Below are 24,322 nucleotides of genomic sequence, written 5' to 3'. Positions count from 1 at the left end.
CACACAGATTTGTATATATCCTTCTGCCACTGCTTAAATGGTGCATCAGTAGTCAAAACAGGTGTCTGAAACAAAAGCATCATTCTAGGCAAGACATTCATTTTTATCAGAAATTCTCCCCAACAATGTCACTTGTAATTTCTCCCACCTTAACATGTCTTTTTTAACTTGATTCCATGTCTTAATGTAGTTATTTTGAAATAACATGCCACACATGTTTGTCATAATAATACCAAGATATTTTACCTTCTCAATCTTAAAACCCATTTTATTGATCAATTATGTTTGATCTTCTATTTTCATATTTTTTTGTTAACATCTTTGTTTTCTATTTATTAATCTTGAAACCTGCTAATGCACCCTTTTTTGCCCATTAATATTTCAATTCCCTTAAAGAATCTTCCAAAACCAACACCAAGTCATCTGCAAAAGTCCTTAACTTATAAGTTCTTTTTAAAATCTTTACTCCCACAATCCTGTTATCCTGTCTTATATCCCAATATTTTAAGAACCAGAATGAGCAAGAGAGGAGACAGTGGGCATCCCTGTCTTGTTCCTCTTTGTATCTCAGAGGGTTTTGTTAGATCTCCATTAACAGTTATTTGTGCTTTTTGTGAAGTGTAAATCAATCTTACCCATTTTATAAAGTTTTCTCCAAAATTCCTATCTTCCAAAGCCTTGAACAAGAAAGCCCAGTTCAAATTGTCACAGGCCTTTTCTGCGTATAATAAGCAATGAGGCTTGTTTTTCATTATGTTGCTCCAAATATTCCAAAATGTCCAACACATTTCTAACATTATTCTTTAACTGTCTTTTAGGTAAAATCCTGCATTGATCCTCATGAATAAATTCTTGCAAAATTATTTTCAGTCTGTCAGCTAGAATCATTGTGAACAACTTATAGTCATTATTCAGTAATGATATCAGCCTACAGTTTCTTGTTAAAATCAAATCTTGTCCCTCTTTAGGTATTAATGTTATACTGGACTATTTCCAACTCTCTGGCATCTTTCCTTCCTGTAAGATAGAGGTCAGTGTGTTTTGTAAAGGCTGTAAAAGTTCATCCTTGAAACATTTATAAGAATCTGATTATCCGTCTGGTCCAGGGACCTTTTCTAGTTTAATCTTTTTTATAGCTTCAGAAACTTTCCTTATTGTTATAGGTCTGTTCATAATCTCTTCCTCTGTAATCCTTGGTAATTTTTGTTTCTTTAGATACCCATCTATTTTCTCTAGAGAGATGTTACTTCCTTTATACAAGTTATACAATAATATTGAGAAACTGCTTTTTGTATGGCCGCATTGTCCATTAATACAGTATCTCCCTCTTGCAATTTCAATATATTTTCTTTTCTCTTTTAGTAATTTATATGCTAGCCATTTCCCTGGTTTATTTGCAAACTCACTTTTTTTTGCTTTACATAATTCATTTTTATCTCCATTTCTCTTACTGTTAACAAAGATAATTGTTGTTATACTTATCTTCTCTGGAAATTTCTTTAATTCTTTTTCTTTTCTCTTATTTCATCCAAAAAACTTGTGTTTTCTCTTGGCTCTTCTTAAATTCACTATTATGTTGTATAGAATAACTTCTAATAAAAGCTTTACTTGCATCCCAAACCATTCTTAAATCAGTGCCTTCACCTAAATTATTAAAAAAAATTATTTTAATTTCTTTCTTATAATCCTCCACTATTACTAAATTTCATTTAGTCTCTAGATTTTATTTTATAAACCAAGCTCATTGGATTATGACCCAAAAAAGTCTTTGGTAATATCTCTAGTTTAGAAAACTTGGTAGCCAAGTTCTTTGAAATCCAAATCAGGTCTATTCTTGAAAAGGATCTATGTCTTTCAGAAAAGTAGGTATACTCTCTTGAATTGCCATTTTTCTGTCTCCACATATAAACCAGCCCTAAATTGTCCATCAGATCAGAGAAAACTTTCGGTAATTTGCCTTGAGTGATTTTAATATTTTTCTCAGAAGTTCTATCCAGTTGGGAGATCGCTCCATTTCAATCCCCCATCAGACATAAGAATAACCTATTAATCTCTCCATAAGTCATTTGTAGAATAATACTTTATCCTCATTTGGGGCATAAATTCTGAGTACCAAAGTCTTAGTCCCATGTAAATTGACTTCCACCCCAATAAATCTACCATGCTTATCAGTCAGTACAAGTTATGGTTTTAGTTGGGGATTAATATGCAAAAGAACTCAATTTCTTTTTTTTTTTTTTGTTCCAACTGAAATAAAATTCTTCACCCAAATTTTTATAGATCAAATATTTTATGTCCTTTTTTCTAATATATAAGCAAATTATATCTTGTTTTAATTTTCTCAGATAATGATTTTTTTCCTCTCTTTTGAGGAGCATTTGTTCCGTTTATATTCCACGTTAAACATTTCTAATTCATAATCAGGCCAAAAATTTGGAAAAATCTGTGCCTGTAGTTCAGTATCATCCCTTTCAGTTTCCTGTTGAATCTGTTGGAGTTTTTGTGTAGTCTCCTCTGACATCTCCATTTGAATATCCTCCAATTCGTCTTTGAATTTTTCTAGAAATTCTCTTCCCTTCTGGACAGTATTCATTCGAAACCTCTGCTGTTTAAAAGTAAAAATCACGCCTTCCAGTTTGTCCCATCAAATTTGGATCTTTTTATGCTTTCATCTTTCAGTCAAAAAAACCCCAAACCCTTATTCTTTTCACTTACATAAAATTCTGATAGGAATTGCTTTAAGGACAGTTATATCTGCATTGTCAATCTTCAGTGTTGTGTTAAATGCTGCCTCAAAACTTGATCTCTTGTCTTCTTCCTGACAGAGTGCACCAAAACATCGCTTGGAACATTTCTTCTTGCAAATTTTGAATTTATTCTATAAACTTTTTCAATTTATGCCTCTGTATCCTCTCTTCCCAATCCAAAGAAATTGCCAAGATTTTAATAATCTTTTTTTTTTTTTTATAATGTTTTTTTTATTTTTACAACAAACACAAAACAAACATGAACAAACAAAAACATAAAAAGGCATAAAAAAGCATCTTCCATTTTATACCGTGTGTCAACCAGTTAAACTCGTTGGTGCCCCTTTCATAATCTTAAATTCTCATATCATCTATTCAAAAATATACTTGTATACTTATCAATTAACAATTATTAATCATTCATAGCTAATCTATAAAATCATATATTACAAAAAATTTTAACTTTCAATAGGATTAGTAATACATCTCCATCTATCTATTATATGTGTATATATATAATAATTAATATCAAATTTCTATTATAAAATTTCCTAATCTATTACATTACTATATTTTCTCATCTAATCATTAATAAAAACAAATCCCGTGTCATATAAAATTGCTTATCTTCTTACTCTAATTTCAAATCTCAATTTAACTCATCTCTGCACATTCCATAATTTTGAATAACTTCCTCCTGCATAAGTACTTTTTAATTTTTCCAATTCTTAAGAGTTACAATTCTAACCAATATCAGTTACAGTATCAATTACAATTCTAACCAAGTTACAGTTCTAACCAGATTTCACTACATGTTATACAATTTTTAACTATATATCTCAGATTTATACTTTATTCCAGCGCTTGCATAATTTTGAGTTCACCCTTTTCATTCAATGTCCCAAAATATCTGGCTGTTCATTCCTTTTTTCTATATTATTGGATAAGAGAAAGCAATAATAAGTGTCCTTTTGAACATTCTGCTTTTGGAAGCTTCTGTCAGTTCCATCATTGTTGTATTCCCCTGATTTTCTCTTTAAACATCTGCAATAGTTTCTTTCAATATTGTTTTACTTCTTCTTTTTGTACATTCTCTTAGTACGATTTTCCATTATAATCTTGTATAATCTTTTTCTCACCCTCAGTGCCAAGAACAAATCTGTCTCTCTTCATTTATCAGTTGATTAACCCTTTTAATTCTCAGTTTATAGGCCTCACAATAATTCCGTTTAATGTTTCTGATTTCTTGTACTATTTCTTCCTTTTCCAATGATCCCGTTTTATGTTTAATTAAGTCCATTTTAGCTTTAATATCTTTTTTCTTTTTTTTTCTTTTTTTTGAGAGTTTCTGCAGCTCTTCTTCCAATTTTTTATAGTCATCCTCAATAGTTTAAAGATCTTTTTCTGCATTGTGTTTCTCGTATAGTCTATTATCTTGATAAACCTTCATTGAGTCAAAGGATTCTTTATCTTTGTTCTTGCCAAAAATAAGAGAAAAAAGAAGCAAAAGGAGAGAAAAAAAAAGAAGGAAAAATAAAAAGAAAAGGAAAAGAAGGAAAAGGCTAAGCCTCTTTAAAAAAAAAAATCCATCTGGGGGGAATAGAAAGCAAAGCAGAGCTTCTAGCAGAAAAAGAGCTACTGCCACTAATCAAGGCTCTTGTGACTGGCTCAAACTTTCCATCTTAATGTTTTCAAAGTCGCTTTCAACTCCACTTTCTTGTTTATAGTTACGGATGGCACCTGTATAAACATGCACATCCCACTATCTTTTTAGAAAGCACAGGGTCTTTGAGCGTGCGTCACAATGAAAAAAAGCACTAATTCGCGCCTCTAAATGGCAGTGCAACTTTCTTTCATTTACTTTCTCTTAACTCCACTTTCCCCATTTCAAAGTCAAAAAGATATAAATTTCTTATAACAATAAAAAAATCTTAGTAAAAAAAAAGGCTTAAAATAAAAAGTTATTGAGTATTAAAAAGAGAAAGCCAATCCAGTTAAAAATATATTTTTTTAAAAGAAAAACATCTTGTCAATTCCACTAAAAAGGGAAAGTTGAAAAGAAAAATTTTCTCCCCCTTCTTTTTTTTAATAGGGTTCAATCTCGCCGCTTAATCCACTTTTCTTCACTTTTAAAAATCTCTTTAAGTTACTTAAGGTGTTCTCTAAGAATAGTTGAATAGTAAAAGTCCATCTCACCCAGTTGACACCCTTCTCTTCCATCTTCCTTTGGAGCTGTCCCGGCTTTCGCAGCCATTTTTGGCTGCCTCTCCTCCACCGGCTTCAAGAGCTTCTCCCCGGATCGATCTGGGACTTGCGGCGTCCCTGAGATCCGCGGGACGCGCCCTTTGCGTTCGCCATCTCTACGGGACGGCTTAGGTCCATCGGGACCGTCCGGGCGAGGAGATATCGGCTGCCATCCTGGGAGCCCAGGATCGCCCGCCGTATCGCCGCGACGCCAGCTCCGCCTTCCAATAATCTTTTCTCTAATATCTTCATCAGAAGTCTCTGGGATTGTTCAAAGTCTGAAACAAAATTCCTTCTCTCTCAGTTCCAGTAGAAACAGATTATCTAGTTCCCTTTCCAATTATCTTTAACATTTGTCTTACTCTCTAAAATTCCCGCTTTGTTATTAATTTGTTTCACCTTTCCAGACTTTTTAGAGCTTTCCGTCTTCTTAACTTCTTTCATCTCTTTTATCTTTATTTTTCATCCATTCTTTTTTAAAAAGCTGTCAATTTGGTATCAAGTGATTCAGCTAACTTACTGTCCCCTTGCTCAAATATTTTCTGAAGAAAATCTAGTGTAATTCCTCCCCCTGCAGGTTGCTCTAGCGATCCCTTCTCCCATCCATTGTTTCTGCTTTTCGGGTGGTTGCCATTATGATGATATAATCCAAAAATGAAAATGCCTTAAACAAGAGAAAAAGAAAAGGCAAGCTTTTCCCCCCCTCCCCCCCCCTCTTTTGTTGTCCTGTGCCTTTAATACTGTCGTCTCTCACAGTACTCCATAGTTACAGTCAGCATCACAATCCACATCTCCATAGTTGCTGTCAACATCACAGTCTGGATCATATTACCCTTATCTTTTGTTTTATAAAATCCACCAATTGTCTGCAGTCTTTAGTAATAAACATTCCCATGAAGGTCCGGTTTGTTTGTGTAATTTAATTCCAATTTATTCAAAAACACTTTCACTAAAAAATAATATTTCAAAATAACTGTCCCCTTTATTGGCTGTAAACTTTCTTACATCGATTCCTTGTTAAGCTTTTTGCCAAAAGTTCTTAAACTTTTGTTTTTCTTTATTCCTTTGTAATCCAGAAAAAATGATAACTCACCAGGTGGAATCTTACCTTGCCACTCAGAAAATTTCTCTAGTTGTAAATTAATTAGATCCAAAATTGATTAAGAAATGACATTCGGCTGAACTTTGTGTCCATGTAGCCGACATTATAGCTATGTGCTTAGATGGAATCCCTCGACTCCCAGCCGCTCAACTCATGAGTTGACTGCAAAAACCTCGGTTCCTGCAGTTTATCCACAGGGAACAGCTGTCTGCAGTGCAAATAGACAGTCTCATGATCTCTCCTTTCTCCGGAGAGACTTTTGCCGACCAGCATTCACTGTTCTCTGCTGCAATGTCGTCCCCACTCCTTTGGAGACATCTGGTTTGCCTTGATCCTCACCAGAAGCTCATATATATTTAAATTATCTCAAGCAAAAGCTCTTTTACTAAAACTCAGTTTTGCTACAGATTAAAACAGGCAAGATTTGTAGAAATAATTGCAAATTTAATTTAGCATAGCATCCATACAATCAAATATCTAATACATTTATAAATCAAATTTGTAAAGTAAAATGCTTAACTGAAAGACTCCTGTATGTTGTAAAGAATTGTACAGCCTGGTTTGTATAGCGAATTGGCTTCAGCATAGGTGGCCCTTTTACATTCTTAATGTACTTACTTCATTTTTTGTATTTCATGTTTGACAGATAGTTCTGTAAAAAAAAGTATTTGCCATCTTTTGGTTTTACTGAATTGTTGCATAACTTTGTCACTGGAAGTTTTCAGATGTCATATGGGTGCTGCAGATACTAAGGGAATCTGAATGAGCTAATAATATCAAAGTTTGATGCTTGCTTCATTTACTTCTTAAACAGCATGCAATTTGCCGGTGTGAAAAAAATAATCTCCCTAGTTCAGTCAATTCAATTAGAAGTAAACTATGATAGTAGTAATTGTCGATTAAACAGGCAGGATGATTTTGGCCAGCCCTGCCCTATATAAATCCCACAAACTGTTTCTTTTATCATAGTAAACTTTCCACCATACAAAGTCTAGATGCATGACAGGCTTCTGAAAAAATGCATAAAATGTCATTGATGCTTATCAGTCTGATAAAGGTTACAAAACCAGTTGTAAAGCTCTGAAGGCCCACAGAGATCAATCTTGTGGTGGAGAACATTTGGGACAATAGTAAATCTTCCTGTAGTGGCCATCCTGAAAAAAAAAATCACTTTGTAATATAACAGGTCTATAGCATAACCTAAAATAGTCCAGCAAGTCATAAAGAACTGTATTGCAATATCCAGGTATCTGTAGGCCACTAGCCTTGGCTAAAGTAGGAAAGCACTACATAAAAATGGGATTTATGAGAACATAGCCAGATGGAAATAATTTTTCACTAAGAACAAAATTGATGCCTCAAGATTGCCAAAAGCATCTGAATGAGTCTCTAAAAGATCAGATGAATAAAACTGGGAGTTTTCTGGCTTACACAAGTAATAGTTTATCTGGGGAAAACAAACACTGCAGTCCATAATAAGGACTTCATACCGGTTAGCAAGCATGGAAGTGATAGTGTGATGGTCTGAAGATGCTTTGCTGCCTCAAAATCTAGATAACTTGCTGTAATTGAAGGAAACATGAATTCTGTTTTGTATACAGACTGTTCTACAGGAGACTATTAGGCCATCTCTCCATTAACTGAAGCTGAAACACAAATGAGTCATTCAGCAATACAATCCAGACAAATCGAGTGTTTTGAAATGGCCAGACCTAAACCACATAGAAATGTTGTGACAGGGCCTGAGATAAGCAATTCATATAGGAAGGCCTTCAGATGTGACTGAATTGAAGCTGTTGACATGGAGGAATGGGCCGTAATTTCTAGTACTTCCCACATTGTGGACTTTTCCTTACTATAAATTCCATTGATATGGTGTTAACTAAAGTTACCACAAAGAAAGTAATAAGCCTTGTACCAAATTAGTTGTTAACAGAAACAGAAGAAATGTTTTCTGTTTCATTAGCCAGTGAACAAATGCATTTTCTGGGAGATTATATGCATTTTGTTTTAGTAATGTTCTCATACAAATCAAATTGTGCAGGTAGGTGCTTCTTATTTCAGAAATCAACGCCTGTCTTACAGCAAGCAGTTGTTAGAGGGTTCGCTGAAAGCTATTCATGGCTGTTAGGTTCTTCAGATATACTTCCTATGGTATTAGATCATGAAAAAAATCTGTTATTTTTAGTTCTAATATCATCAGTATTTTCTGGTTTCTGTAGCTACTCCAACCATTTGTAGAGGGCAGTGTGTTGACAAATCCAAGTCTTATAAATACAGTACAGTATGGTGTCTGTACTTTTGCCTTTTTCAGTAAACGTCTAGATTTAGAAATTCCAGTTAACTGTAAGATATCTGACTTAACAAGAGAAAATGATTTCTTTATAATAATTGGTTGCCAAAAGATTGTAATCCAGAAATTAATCTCTTTTATAAGAGTGGCTCCAAAGCATTAACATTCTTCTCTGCAGTTTCAAAGCTCCTGTTTTATATTGGCATTTTTGAGTTCTGTGTGTTGAGGATTATCCAGTATTTCAGTTGTCATTGATTTCTCAGTTTTGCCTGGAATATTTTGGTGGCATTCATAAAGTTTTCATATAGATAGCTATGCTATGGATAGTGATAAAGTGAATTTATTTGAGTGGTGTAAAACAAATGCAAGCAATATATATTACCAAAACAAATATATTTTTGGGACATAACAAGATTTAGGTATCTAGGCGACTGTGATGTTATGATAAACGGAAAAGAACAATTGAAAATACATAACTGATTTCTTACCTAATACAATATGATCCTTTCAGATACTCCGCTGCTATATATTATAGCTAGTTCAGTTGTATTTTCCCACTGGAAAACATACCACAAAAGCTGAAAAAAGTTGCAGTCAATTTAAAAACTTGTCATTTACTACTGTATTCTGTGATTATAGTTAGCTGAGTAAAAAGTACCTTTTGAATGCTAAAATTTGGAATTGTTTTAGAGTGTAATCTGTGGAGAGTTGGAAAAATTATGTGGAATGATCATAGCAATATTAAACTTAGCCATATTCCTACTGCATCCTGGAAAAGGCAAGAAATTCATTTTGTTCGTAATTTGTTTGTGCTGTATGACATATATGCTCTGGAAGTTAAAATTACTTATACTTAATATAAGTAATTTTAATTGGTTAATGCCAAAATCTGCACCAACATTTGTAATTTAAGAGGAATGAATGTTTGCAGATTTTAATGCTTTAAAAAAATTGCGAAATCAAAACACTAATCTTGACAGGATCACCCACTACGATCCATGTTCATTATTAAAATAATGGAAATTAGATGAAAAGCAAACTCTTGCTTACTGAAACAATCCACTGAAGTTGGTTTAAATATCTGGTGTGGATTTGGAGCATGTACAGTTCTCAGCTATATTTCTTTCTGTTTTCTAGGCTTATCAACCTGGTCCCAGCATTCTAGGTCTCAGCATCAGAGGAGTTCATGCTCTAAGAATAAAGATCGAAAACCATCAGAGGTATTACTTTGATATCTATCACGGCATCTTGCTGAAATACAGATGTGTCTCTTTTTCCTAATACTTCTTTTTCTTTCCTTTTCCGCTCCATCTCAGCTGGCACCCAGCAACCTTTCTTCTGGCCAGGAGATCAGGGAGCTCAGCTGCTGCCACAGTCCCTGCCAGCATCAAGTTAGTTATTTAGCCATGAATATTGGATTGGTTTAGCACCAACCCAACTTAGTTTTTTTTTAGTGTTCTTTTCTTTTCTTTTCTTTTCTTTTCTTTTCTTTTCTTTTCTTTTCTTTTCTTTTCTTTTCTTTTCTTTTCTTTTCCTCCCCCTCCCCCTCGAATTTGTTGGTAAGAGTGGAAATGCATTTTAGGAGTGTTTTCTATATGTTGCTAATCATTACAGTAGACTGATGAATAAGAGCCCTTGTTCAGCAAAGTCAAACTAGAAATATTTGTCTTGTTAGATGTTTCTTGTGCAATTTTTTCCTGCAGAAAATCAGGAAATATGAATTTGTTTTGCCCTTTCACAATGGATTTGATAAGATGCAAACTGATAGAAGACTTACAAATGGTCACATCCCTTGAGTTTTATTTTATTTATTTTATTTATTTATTTAATTTGTCCCCGCCCATCTCCCCACAATGGGGGACGGCTTACAACATACTAAATGGGGGCGGCTTACAACATACTAAAAAACATGAATACAGTTAAAAGTTATAAAACCAAACATTAAAAAGATAAAAAAGCTAAGAAATCCAAGAGGCCGCTGGGGCCACAGCATACCACTAAGGGACCAGCCAACCCCAATTCTGATTTCTTCCCTCCCTGCCCCAGGCCAGATGGCAGAGCCATGTCTTTAAGTCCCTCCAAAAGGCCTGGAGTGAGGGGGCCTGTCTCACCTCCAGGGGCAAGATGTTCCAAAGGGCGGGGGCCACAGCAGAGAAGGCCCGCCTTCTGGACCCTGCTAATCGGAGTTCTTTTACCGCGGGGATCCGAAGCATGCCCTCTCTGTGAGATCGGGTGGGACGGGTAGAGATCGTGGGGCGAGGCGGTCCTTCAGGTAGCCTGGCCCCATGCCATGTAGGGCTTTAAAGGTGATAACCAACACTTTGAATTGGACCCGGAAGCAAACTGGTACCCAATGCAGCTCACGGAGCAGAGGTGTTATATGGGTCCTTCGGGCCCCAAAAATCGCCCGCGCGGCTGCATTCTGGACCAGCTGCAGCTTCCAGATATTCTTCAAGGGTAGCCCCATGTAGAGCACGTTGCAGTAGTCTATCTGGGAGATAACGAGGGCATGAGTGACCGTTCGCAAGGCATCCCGATCCAGGAAAGGGCGTAACTGGTGCACAACCCGAAGCTGTGCAAAAGCCCTCCTGGCCACGGCTGCCACCTGCTCTCCGAGCAGGAGTCGTGAGTCCAGGAGGACCCCCAAGTTACGCACTGGGTCTGTCTGGGGCAGTGCTACCCCATCCAGAACCAACGATGACAACGTCCCGGATACAGAAGAGCCATTAACCCACAGCCACTCCGTCTTGCCAGGGTTCAGCTGGAGCCTGTTGTTCCCCATCCAGACCCTCACAGCCTCCAGGCACCGCGAGAGGGCGGAAACAGCATCACTTACCTCACCAGGGATGGAGATGTATAGTTGAGTATCATCAGCATACTGATGATACCTCATCCCATGATGACGGATGATCTCACCCAGCAGCTTCATATAGATGTTGAAAAGGAGCGGAGAGAGAACCGAACCCTGAGGCACCCCACAAAGGAGTACCATATCAGAGTAGAAAATATGAATATTTATTTATTGTGGTTGAATGTTTCAGACTTTCTTGTTGATTACAACTAGAAATATACTATGTTTTGGGTCCTGACATATTCACCCCTCTTAACTTTTATTCTGGATTACTTATATAAAGGTCTTTGTTGCCATTATAGGTTTTGGCAGGTGGTTATTTATCAAAATGAATTGGAAATTATTTGTTGATGAAATGTTTATCCTTTAAATAGTACTATCATAAGATAGGGTTGTTGTATGCTAGAGTTTTCCCTTTTCTTTTCTTTTTTAATTATGTACATGCATGTATTCTCTATTATTTATATTGAGCCCTGTTTCAGTGGATTAACTGCAAAATCTCACTTGCAAAGTTCTCTATATTTAATCAATCAATGTGTTTTATCCTGTTCATCAGCTGAAAAGAGTCCAAAGAGCAGCATAAGATTAACAGCAAACTAGGCTGTCATCTATAAGAGATGCAGTGTGAAAGAGAGGGAAAAAAGTGATGAAAATAGAAAAAGAAAACAAACAAGCTCTGGCATCCGTTCTTAAAAGTTATATGTGAAGAGTTATGTACCATTCACTGTTTAGTGATAGTAATTTTGCATGATTGGCTCTAGGCATGCTGATTGCATCTGCAGAACAGCAGGGAGAATAGTCGAACTGGTGATACTTGGAAATTACATCCTTGATGTTCCATTAAATTCTCTTTTGTCTTGTAGCCAACTCTCCACAACGTTCAGGTGCAGAAATATTCACACCCTGTTTTTCCCCTGAGATAGTCAAGATCAATACATACATAAAAATCCTGAAATCTCCTGTCTGGATAATACATTGTTTATTTATCTTTTTCATTTACTAAGCATTTATGTATATATAAATAAATATTCTGGGTGATTTTGATCATTTTTACTTGTAAAGATGCCAAATTTCAAATTCTCTTTAGCAATGAAAAGTATTGCAGATTTCTTTTAAGAAAACAAGAGTGATTTTTAGGGAATAGGGTACCCTAAACCAGCTTCTTAGAGGAGGAGTTACCTGACCTAGTCAGTGCTATCTGAATGGTTTTGTAACACCTATACCCATCCTTTGAATTTGATTGTGGGTGATGGGAAAAGTGGAATCTTAAATCAGTCTTTTCCAACCTGAGATCCTCAGAATTTATAGCCAGTTCTTGTAGTTGCACTCCCAGAACCCAAGTCCCAGAATGGAATTCTTGTTGTTGTGATTATTATTTATTCAATTCTCATGCTGCCCAACTCCAACCAGCTCTGGGCAGCTCTGTGGATTGTATTGCAGTGACAACTGGAAGGCACCAGATTGGAGAAATCTATCTTAAATTATTTAGATATTGCTATTCTGGTGTAATACTCTTATTCTGGAGTAAACCTAGCCAGTAAGATCTCTATTTATAATTTTGGTGTTAATTCCGATGAACTAAACAATTCCCAATCAAATATGCATAATGCTTGTAAATGAAAGTGGAATGGTTCAGATCATTCAGAGTTGCCCTATGGATTAATTTATGAGGCAGGATGCATGAAACATATTTATATTACCTTCCGCAGTGTTTGTAAAACATGTAGAACAATTTTCAAAGCATCTCTTTTGGATCAGTGTCAGTCGAAGCATTGAGATTCATCCATGATATGTGGTTTTAGTTATTTCAGCCAGATAAGCGGTATTTTGCTGCTCTTGTCTCTCCCTCACCAGGCTTGAACAAATTGCTTCTAAGTGGAGTTCAATTCTTTTAAAGTGGTCATGATTTGTGGTGATCCTTGCTGTCATTGCATGAACTGATTCAGTTACTCTGTGGCAAAATTATTTAGTGTCTATTCTACCCTGCTCCAGCACATTTTAAACTCTTGGCAAATAGCTCTGTGTGACCCATGGCATTCAGCAGATTGTTAATTCACAGGTTTGAGAGTGGGATGCTGATCATGAATTATTCTTGTTACTTTGTAATATTTTGTTGTCAGGATTATGTAGGAAGAAGCATGCACAGTCTTGCTCCTTTTAATGCCTACCACTTTATAGTTTCTGTTTGATGAACAGAGACAAAACAGATTGAAATAAACAGCAAGTGCAGTATAATAATCTTTTGACACAGATGTGTAGCCCTAAGTTATGACACATGGCAGAGCAAGGATTCCATCTCTGCTTCCTTGTAGCAGATCAAGTCTTATAGTACCCAATATATGTTACTATTTTTAAAAAACCTTCAAAACAAAATTTTGAATCAAGGCTGCAAAACAGTACATCTGGATGGCAGATGAAATTGGAGAAATGTAGCTCTAAAATGATATTGACTTAAAACATCCCTGTTGATAGGAATGTGTGTAGTTAAAATCCTTTATGTGTAGTATGTTATCTGGTTTGGTCTGGACTATGCTAGTCTTCCCTGAGATTTCTGTTTGAGATTCCCAGAATTCTCAGCCAACATCGTTTGAATATATGTAGCTGTTTGTGGATATACATTGTGACTTGCTTCTGCTCTGCACTCTTCTGAAGACTATACCATGGTTCAGCTTCTGCAGGGTCAGTGAAGATGTTGTTTCCACTGCCATAGTGCTAGTACAGATTAACACATCAGTTTAAATAGGCACGAATCTTGCTGTCATCAGCTGAGCCTCATAGGAACAAGTGGATGTGTAACTGATGGCATGGCCTTAGGCTCAATTTTCATTCTACTTTTTCACGTGCTAAAATGCTCTCCATACAACCATTTAAAACACATCTGATGCATGAGCATGAACGCAATCATCCCTTGAGCTTTATTTGGTTACAGCTGGCATTTACTTCATGATAAAAGAATACTGAAAACAGTTTACACTGGTGGAGTAAATATTGGCTCCTGCAACCCTATCCTGTGTTTAAACTGTGTATTCCCCATGCAAAATAATTGTAGTAAAAGGTTACTACTCACATATCTTTTGGGAAAGATTTCACAGAGTCACTAGTTCATAATTGCCAAAGAATAGATTGGTGATTTGTAGAAATGTAAGGAGATGCATTTACTGTTCAGATCAACAATTTCTTTTATCCAGAATTTGCCTGTTGCAGTTTTTCTTTTACTGAGGTTTTCCCTCTGAGGTGCCTTTTTCTACAGACTTTAAACTGATTGAGATATAGTAGGTAGGTTTTACAGTTGGCCATAGGGGCATGATCAGCTTTGGACTCTGAAACTGGGAAATATGGGTCTTGGCATAAAAAAAGGATGTCAGTAAAATAATCAGTGACTTAAGTACTTCCCTTAAAATGGAGAGAAGAGGCTTCTTTCCGTTTGGGTTTGGTGTCCCAGTTGGGGGACTCATTTAGGAAGGCTTTGAACAATTGATAATGAGAGTACTTTGGTTGGATCATGTCAATAATACAGCAGGGGGACACAGATCTGAAGAACATGTTTTCTATTTCTAGTTCAGCATGGTGATACAGATGAACATCTGGACACTTGATAGGACATGTTAGGTTAGTGGTGAAAGGCCTTTTGTTATACATTGTGCTTTATGGTTCTCTTGGAAACTGAATTATAGAGTAGAAATATGAAATGTCAGTGTATCATTTCTCTCTATCTTTGTCTCTCCAGGTGTTTAGAACAGACCTGATCACTGCCATGAAGCTGCCTGATTCTTCCCAGCTGAACCCTGATGAGTACTATGTGCTGGCAGATCCCTGGAGACAAGAATGGGAGAAAGGTGTTCAGGTGCCAGTCAGCCCAGGGACTATACCAGAACCAGTAGCCAGGTATATTTTGGTGCAGACAGTTAGAAAAAGGAAGCAAATCCATTCACCTCACCTTTTAAATAACTTTAAAAATATATACTTTCATTGCTCTGAAAGTGCAGTGTTCTATAATTTGGATTTATCTCAGGTTATATGCTGTCTAGGAAAAAAAAGGCAGTGTCTTAATCTTCCTTGGGATTAATATTAATAGCTGGATTACTTCCCCTTATTGAAAAGTGATATAAGAGTTAATGAACAAGAACTCCAGCATGTCATGTAAATCCATTGTTTGGATTGCTAGCATTTTAATTGATGTCTTGATAGCTAGGTAACAAGATTGCTGTGTGAAATGGAATTCTTCCCAGCAACTGATTTTTCACTGTTAAAGTACTGCAGCTTCATTTCAGGTGGTAGATGGGAGCAAAACCTTACTCATCAGCAGATTTACTACTCACAACTTAAGCACTTTACATGGCAGGCTGAGGGCTTATTTATAACTTCATGTACTGGCAGAAGGAAATCTCCTGTGCCATTTGAAAAATAGTTCCTCCTAACCAGAGAGTCATTTTAACCTTTTGTTGGAAACAGTACCAGTTGTTCCTGTAATATCAGTCCAGACATTACAAGCAAGTAAATACAGCTTTCTCACACCTGAAGCACTAATTGATAATTCAAACTGGAAAGTGACATGGACCACATGAGCCGCAGCTTAGGGACATGAACTCTAAAGCTTGACAAAAGAAAGATTTTGACAGCTATTGCTGGTGATCATAAGGAATATGATCTTTGTATAGGTTAATAAACCTGTCTTGTATTTTCTCAGAAAGTTTTTTGTTTGTGTATGTGCTTAAACCTGGTCTTCTGTTGTTATAGAAATCTTAATGCTGTTTATAATAGAGCTCAACAAAGTCTGAGAGCAACAGAAGTGTACTGTACAGAATTCTTAAATACTTTAACTTAGATCCAAAATGAACCCATATTACGCAGTCAACACATCAATAAAAATGTATTTATCTTGAGTGCAATAAGTTTAGGAATATGAGAAACTGCTGAATAGCAGATTCATTCTTTATCTATCTAGATTGTATTGTCTGCTTAGATCAGTAGCACATGCAGGCGCTTCAGGCAAAGGTTTTTCATGTCACCTGCTACTTGTTCCTTTTAAGTAGAGATGGTGAGAAATAAACCAGACACTTTCTGTATGCAATTATGTGTTCTTAAGTTTAAAATAGGTCCTCTTTCAAAACTATTCAGATTGGTAGCTTTGAAATCTAGAATGTTGATGAATATAGTGTGGAATTTAAACACTATAAAAGGTGGGGGGGGGTTCTTACAAGAATATGTGAAATTGCTTTAGGTAAAGAACTGCACAATTGCATAATTTTTGTATAAAATGTTTATCCTTTGATCTCATTGTGAGGGTTATCCTATGATTTATTCCTATGGTTTTAGTCTAAATTAATTTACTCTCAGCATCCAAATTCAAATCCAAGTGTAGTAGATCTGTAGATTTCAAAAAACATTTTTAAAAAGCAAAATAGCCTGTATTCTGATCTTCTAATGTGAATACAACTAATTTGGTTTAGATTATATCAGAGAAAAAATGATGTATAACTACTGAGTTGAACCAAATTTGTTAACCGGCAGTATTTAATTGCAACTACCTTGGTGGTGTTTATCATTAACTTCCTTTTTTACACACACATGCATGCAAATCATTATTTTGTAGAATTCTAGTTGCTCTTAAAATGATTACAGGGGAGAGATTTCCTAGTTTATTGGAGCAGGATGTGGGCTTTCCTGCTTTTTATATTTCTAGAGCTACTAATTTATGTCTTAGATTCTACACTGTTAGGATTTGTGATCATTCAAGAGTGCCTAGGTATTAATATTGCTGCCATACACAGTTCTGCTCCTGGTATAGCATCCACACAATGAGAATTTTCATTGTGGTGTGATCCAGCTATGTGGTTTGTTCAGTGTGGGAAAGTGGAGGGGGGGAAAAAAACCTCCATTAAGTTTATGACAACATTTGATGCATGGATCTGTTCTTATAGTAGGACTAGGGTTAGGGTTACAGTTAGAACTAGATCATGTGCTAATTTTTGTAAAAGTGTAACACTATCATGCTATATTACATAATTACTGAGAATAGCAAATAGAGAATTTTTATTTTTTCTTGGAGATCCAGAAATTTCTATCACACGCTACCCATGCATACTTATCACTACATAGATTTCATTGGAATACTGTTTTTGTAGATTCTGGAACAGTGAAATTGCTCTGATATAATTTCATACTTCAACAAATGATACTGACAGGCCTGTGGATATAGAAATCCAACTTTCCCCTTCTCCAGGGTTCTTGTATTAACTCTGTATTATATGATTTATATTTTATATTAAGGATAAATTACAACAAACAGCTATAATACCTACCAGATAATACAGTTTTGGTTATGTAATATAAAAAAACTTACATATGCTGTAGTGATTAAAATAAAGAAATAAAATTAAGAAAAAGAAAAAAAGCCAATTAAGAAAATCCATACATAGTGTTTATTTTGCATCCTATGGTGGTCCCTCAAGCCTTTCTTTTGTTCCCTACCACCAACTCCCCTGGAATTACACTATCAAAATTAGAAAAAGAGAGAGAGAGTGTTTAGATGAATTTCTGACATTAATTAAAATAATAAGATATTCAGATAGGCTAGAATTATTAACTCCCCTCTGATAACTCCCCGAAAGTGCTATAACATCATTGATTTATCACTCCTGCCTATGGTGACACAAATAGCAGAAAAACATTATCTGTTTCCTTGGCTTCTTTTATTATTGAGATATTGCACCTTTTTAAATTACATTATAAGATACCTTCAGTGTTTTCTGAAAATGGAAAAAGAGAAATAAGTCAAGGAAAAAAGTATATATTTGTAGTGCTGCAAAATCAGGGATTATGTGGTTTTTGCTTGTGGGGTGGAATATATTGTAATTCAAAGTCTCTGGCAGTAGCAGTATGGGAAGATTGAGGTTTTGGTACTAACAGAAAGATTACTGTAATGAACACTTGTTTGCTACACTTCCAGGATTGTGTCTGAAACAAAAGCAGTCATATTTGCAAGACCTCGGAAATACATCCTCTCTTCAGGTTCTGAGCCCCCTGAGCTTGGATATGTTGACATTCGAACTTTGGCGGAGAGTGTGTGTCGCTATGACCTTAACTACATGGATGTAGCGTGGCTGGAACTGGCCAATGAAGAATTCAAAGAGATGGGTAAGTGCAGGCTCCAATTACAGCCCCAGGTTTTGTTGGCATGTTAGAGAAGCAACAGGGAGGAGTTTGGGTAGAGTTGCTGAACTGGCCAGCATGTTGTATCTTCTGGATGGAAGAGGTGGGAAAAAAGTGCTCATAAGCAAACTGTATGTGGGTGGGATGGGAGGAATTTGAGTGGAAAGTTTAGCGCAAATGAAATAGCCTTTCTGAGTTACTAGATGTTAACATCTCAGGTACAATGGGGCAAAAAAGTATTTAGTCAGCCACCAATTGTGCAAGTTCTCCCACTTAAAAAGATGAGAGAGGCCTGTAATTTTCATCATAGGTATACCTCAACTATGAGAGACAAAATGGGGAAAAAAATCCAGAAAATCACATTGTCTGATTTTTAAAGAATTTATTTGCAAATCATGGTGGAAAATAAGTATTTGGTCAATATCAAAAGTTCATCTCAATACTTTGTTATATATCCTTTGTTGGCAATGACAGAGGTCAAACGTTTTCTGTAAGTCTTCACAAGGTTTTCACACACTGTTGCTGGTATTTTGGCCCATTCCTCCATGCAGATCTCCTCTAGAGCAGTGATGTTTTGGGGCTGTCGCTGGGCAACACGGACTTTCAGCTCCCTCCAAAGGTTTTCCATGGGGTTGAGATCTGGAGACTGGCTAGGCCACTCCAGGACCTTGAAATGCTTCTTACGAAGCCACTCTTTTGTTGCCCGGGTGGTGTGTTTGGGATCATTGTCATGCTGAAAGACCCAGCCACGTTTCATCTTCAATGCCCTTGCTGATGGAAGGAGGTGTTCACTCAAAATCTCAGGATATGTGGCCCCATTCGTTCTTTCCTTTACACAGATCAGTCGTCCTGGTCCCTTTGCAGAAAAACAGCCCCAAAGCATGATGTTTCCACCCCCATGCTTCACAGTAGGTATGGTGTTCTTTGGGTGCAATTCAGCATTCTCTCTCCTCCAAACACGACGAGTTGAGTTTAGACCAAAACGTTCTACTTTGGTTTCATCTGACCATATGACATTCCCCCAATCCTCTTCTGGATCATCCAAATGCTCTCTAGCAAACTTCAGACGGGCCCAGACATGTACTGGCTTAAGCAGGGGGACATGCCTGGCACTGCAGGATTTGAGTCCCTGGCGGCGTAGTGTGTTACTAATGGTAGCCTTTGTTACTTTGGTCCCAGCTCTCTGCAGGTCATTCACTAGGTTCCCCCATGTGGTTCTGGGATTTTTGCTCACCGTTCTTGTGATCATTTTGACCCCACGGGGTGAGATCTTGCGTGGAGCCCCAGATTGAGGGAGATTATCAGTGGTCTTGTATGTCTTCCATTGTCTAATTATTGCTCCCACAGTTGATGTCTTTGCACCAAGCTGCTTGCCTATTGCAGATTCAGTCTTCCCAGCCTGGTGCAGGTCTACAGTTTTGTTTCTGGTGTCCTTCGACAGCTCTTTGGTCTTGGCCATAGTGGAGTTTGGAGTGTGACTGTTTGAGGTTGTGGACAGGGGTCTTTTATACTGATAACAAGGTCAAACAGGTGCCATTACTGCAGGTAACAACGAGTGGAGGACAGAGGAGCCTCTTAAAGAAGTAGTTACAGGTCTGTGAGAGCCAGACATCTTGCTTGTTTGTAGGTGACCAAATACTTATTTTCCACCATGATTTGCAAATAAATTATTTAAAAATCAGACAATGTGATTTTCTGGATTTTTTTCCCCATTTTGTCTCTCATAGTTGAGGTATACCTATGATGAAAATTACAGGCCTCTCTCATCTTTTTAAGTGGGAGAACTTGCACAATTGGTGGCTGACTAAATACTTTTTTGCCCCACTGTATATACTCAAAGTTAGGATTCTTGAGATTCATTTGAAGTCTGCAGGAAAAGGGAAAGCATGTCAGGAACATCAATTCCTTCTTAATATTAGGTGTATTAATAAAACAGTCATGCTGTTTAGGATTTGCACTCTAAAAACAGGGATGGTACTAGTTGGAAAAGATATATATTTGAATAAATTGCAGTTGTTTAGCATCAGCAAGAACTTTTGAGCTTTTCTCGGAGGCATAGAAAATATTTGAGCCATTTCTGTGACTTGTTTATTACATATTACTGGCTTGCTTGAAAAAAAATCTATATCTTACATTATTACTGTTATATTTTTTATGGCTTTATTTTGGTTGCTGTCTTTCGGGAGCCGCCCAGGGTCTCGCTGTTCTAAATACATAGATAACTACCTTAAGACAAACTGAAACTTCCAACCACACTAAAAAGGCACCTACATATTAGGGGTAGTTTACCTCCTGTTTGTTCTCCAAAAGCCCTCTAGAAGAGCCAAGTCTTCAAGGCTCTCTACAAACTTAAGGCTTTTATCTGGTGAAAGTTCTTCCAAAGGAGGACATCATAGCCATAAAACAGATTCCTATATGGATGAAATAAGAATGACTATTTTAGGATGACATTTAAGAATTGGGATGCTTCTGCCACTATAGTCGACCCCCCACTTTTAGTAGTGTATCCCTGGTAAGACTATACAGAAGTTTTTAATATATTAGAAGATTGATATGGGGCTTTTGGGTATCTCATACTATTTATGGAGTTAATAACCAGAGCTTAAACTGAGCCTAGAAGAAAACTGTGAGGTTCTTTATAATTGTCATGAAGTAGACTAAGAGTCCTTAACTGTGGTGTTCTGCATCAGATGGCCTTTCTGGATTGTTTGGAAGGGCAGTCCCATATATATAAAGAATTACAGTAATCCAACTTTGCACATCTTTGATTGAGGGCAATGCAGTATTGAATTTATGACAATTGTTTCAAAATATCTTTGTTGCAGTTTATTATGAAGTAGCAATTCATTGTTAAAAACCAAATAATTATTCTAAAAACATGAGATATTATTTTTAACAGCTACTATTAAGCAATTCAGAAACCTGAAGGAACTACTGTGAACTTGAAAATCAGACAAGTGATTTGAAGCACACAGTAGTGCCGTCTATTAAGAAAGAAACTTAGTAAGGCTTTGTTCAGGTTTCTTCCTATAACAGGTTGTTGTGCCTGAAGTAATATAATTAGATACAGGCTCCAAACACGTTGCTTTTTTCAGGAACCAGATATTTGGAAATAAAGCCTCCATATGAGAAATGTTACCATCTACTTCAAAAGAAAGAATGCATAACAAATCCAAACCCTATGTTTCCATACCACTAACATTAAAATTAAAGTACAGTATGTTATTATTTTTCTATGATTAGAACTACTACCTGTCTATCAAGAAATTGAAGGTGTCCCAAAACAGAAATGCCAGCATAATATAACTTGAGAAATAGGGTCATAGTATAGATCTATCTATAGATTGCTGGACTGCAACTTCTAGCATGATGGTAATGGCCATGCAGGCTAACATACAATTAGAATTTGAAGTCCATTACATCTGATTTATACCTAGTAACCATATGTACAGACTAGCATATTAAATGATACATCTACTCTTATGGGGAAAAGCTGGTCTTGAACAAAAGCTATTTTTCTTCACATTTCTGAGTGTGATTATTTTAAAATAAATGCACAACATCGAATATCAGTTCAAAGTCAGTTCATGCACTCAGAGTTCTAGAAGTATCCTAGACATAGATTCCTGGGAACCTGAAAAATATCTATACATCCTTACTTCCTCTAGCCTGAGGAAAGGATTTTTCAGAGCTGGGCCAACATCCTTTCATCCATGCTGTTATTTGGCATGGCCTTGAAAACATTCTCCTGTTTCAGTGCATTTGCCCTTGGGTTTCCAGGGAAATCGATAAATCCAACATTGTCCTTTTCTACCTTAACTTTTATGTGCACCTGGGAAAATGGTTGATTTTTAGCCCACTTTTTACTTTCAGCCTCACATCATGAAACCATCTACATGATAGCCAAATTTATTGTAACAGTTAAGACAAGGCAACAGTTAATATCAAACATAACCTGATGATCTTTTTTCTTTCCTTTCCTTTCCACTTTGATTTCATTTGATTGTTTGTATTGCTAATCTTAGATGGTAAGTAGAAGAAAATATGAATATGAAAATAAATGTCATTATGTAAATTAACCAGGGATGCCTGAACTAGATGAATACACCATGGAGAGGATCATGGAAGAATTTGAGCAACGGTGTTATGACAATATGAATCATGCTATTGAGACTGAGGAAGGTCTTGGCATCGAGTATGATGAGGATGTTGTCTGTGACGTTTGCCAGTCTCCAGATGGTGAAGATGGCAATGAGATGGTGTTCTGTGACAAATGCAATATTTGTGTTCATCAGGTACAGCAGCCACGTGCAACAATAATATTGGGACTAGTTGTATAATTTTCGCTGTGATGAGGCAATGAGGATTTTGCACACCTTAAGTATGTCAGAAGCTGGTTGGGAATTTAAGATGAAATATATTCCTAGAGGCAAAGGGAAAATAATAAAAGGAAAAGATAACTGAGCTAAGTATGGATAATTGTCTAACTTGCCTGATAACATTTGGCTGATGTTCTCTGTGCTCAGAAGCTAAGCAGGATCAGGCTTGGTTAGTAGTTGGATGGTAGATTTCCAGAAAATACCAGGTTTGTAAGGTAGAGCGGTAAATTGAATAAATGTTCCAGAAGAAGGCAATGGAAAACTGCTTCCATATTATTGCCAAGAAAACTACAGGAAACTGTCCATGAAATTACCAGGAATGGACTTTATCTTTTATTCATGGCTATTAGAAATTCCATATTGCTATGTGGTGCTTAGCCACCTGTGTGTCTTAAGAATTTTGTTTTGAGTTACTAACTATGAAGATTAATAACATTTTACATTGAAAATACAGTTACACAAATTCCTACTTGCTCTATTACTGTTGCATTGTTTCATTTGATTTCTGGGTTTTAAAATCTTACCTTTGGTTTCCTGTGTGCTTTTTGTTTTGAACATTTGACTTCTCATGTTTGTTCAGTTGCTGTCCATTTGGCTTCCATATATTCTTATTCTGCAAATCTACCATTTTGTCACATCTTTTTTGTAAGCATTCCAAAGTGAGATAAAGGTCCTGATCTGTCTCCTTTCTTGCATTGAGGACAAATTCAGACTTCTCTTCCCAAAGTAGAAATATGCTTCACGATTTGGAAAAGGTTATGCATCTCTCTGTGGAGGATGGATTACATATATGCACCTGCCTCAGCCCATCTGTAAGAAATAATAACTTCAGAGTGTAATCATACTTTCTTTTATGTAAAATACGTAGTGTGTATTTATGTTTCTGTTAAAACAGATGAGCATAATCTGAGATTCCAGGTTTCCTTTGACAGTTGAGGGTCTTGGGTGCAGCCCCAAACACTCTAAAAGTTCCTACTAACTGTAACTTTTAATGCAACAAAAGGAAAAAATAATACATTAATGGGAGTAATGTAAATTAAGTTTAAATTTTGCCCTTACTCCTCCCTACCTGTCTTCTTTTGAATCTAGGCCCAAGCACACCACACAAAAGCCTGTGTTCCTAAAAATTGCACATTTCTTTTTTAAAATTGCACACTCCTGTTTTAAAAGTATTTTAAATTATTCGAAAGAGTTCATTTAGACAGATGATTAACTTTAAAATTGATTTTGCTTTTTCCCTTCCCTTCCCTTCCCTTCCCTTCCCTTCCCTTCCCTTCCCTTCCCTTCCCTTCCCTTCCCTTCCCTTCCCTTCCCTTCCCTTCCCTTCCGCTTCTGTCTCTTTCTTTTATCTTCACCTGCTTCATGCCTAGTGTATGCATGTAATAAATCTTCATTATTGTGTAAACTTTATTTTCAGATCTTGATACAACAAAGTTCACACTCAGAGGACCAACATTCTGCTACAATATATGTCATTTGTGTAATGATGCTGTATGATTAAAATTTATACCAATGACATAAATCCCCATGATACCCTATTTTTTGATTCTCTGG

General features: G+C 36.4%; 1 protein-coding gene and 1 long non-coding RNA gene across 3 annotated transcripts in view; one reads left to right on the top strand and one right to left on the bottom strand.

Annotated features, from left to right (window-relative positions):
- JADE1 (jade family PHD finger 1) overlaps positions 1-24,322 on the top strand; it is a 93,239-nt gene that overhangs the window by 42,885 nt on the left and 26,032 nt on the right. Inside the window, exons 3-7 of one of the 2 annotated variants that reach the window (XM_088132854.1) lie at positions 9,524-9,606; positions 9,703-9,777; positions 14,965-15,122; positions 18,187-18,374; positions 22,473-22,684. In XM_088132854.1, the coding sequence (XP_087988980.1) occupies positions 9,524-9,606; positions 9,703-9,777; positions 14,965-15,122; positions 18,187-18,374; positions 22,473-22,684 (716 nt within the window). The remainder of the gene's footprint in view (positions 1-9,523; positions 9,607-9,702; positions 9,778-14,964; positions 15,123-18,186; positions 18,375-22,472; positions 22,685-24,322) is intronic. The other variant, XM_088132855.1, reaches the window with a different exon arrangement.
- On the bottom strand, positions 7,077-9,566 carry LOC148216863 (uncharacterized). The gene is made up of 3 exons (XR_015794571.1): positions 9,437-9,566; positions 8,875-8,943; positions 7,077-7,247 (listed from the first exon to the last, which is right to left on the bottom strand). It is a non-coding gene; the product is annotated as an uncharacterized LOC148216863 (long non-coding RNA).

The sequence above is a fragment of the Python bivittatus genome, unplaced genomic scaffold (genome assembly GCF_059951505.1).
Source record: "Python bivittatus isolate LINGU-HERP-01145 unplaced genomic scaffold, Pbiv_v1 ctg000070_np1212, whole genome shotgun sequence".
Taxonomy (NCBI): domain Eukaryota; kingdom Metazoa; phylum Chordata; class Lepidosauria; order Squamata; family Pythonidae; genus Python; species Python bivittatus.
This window is presented reverse-complemented; position numbering and strand designations above follow the sequence as displayed.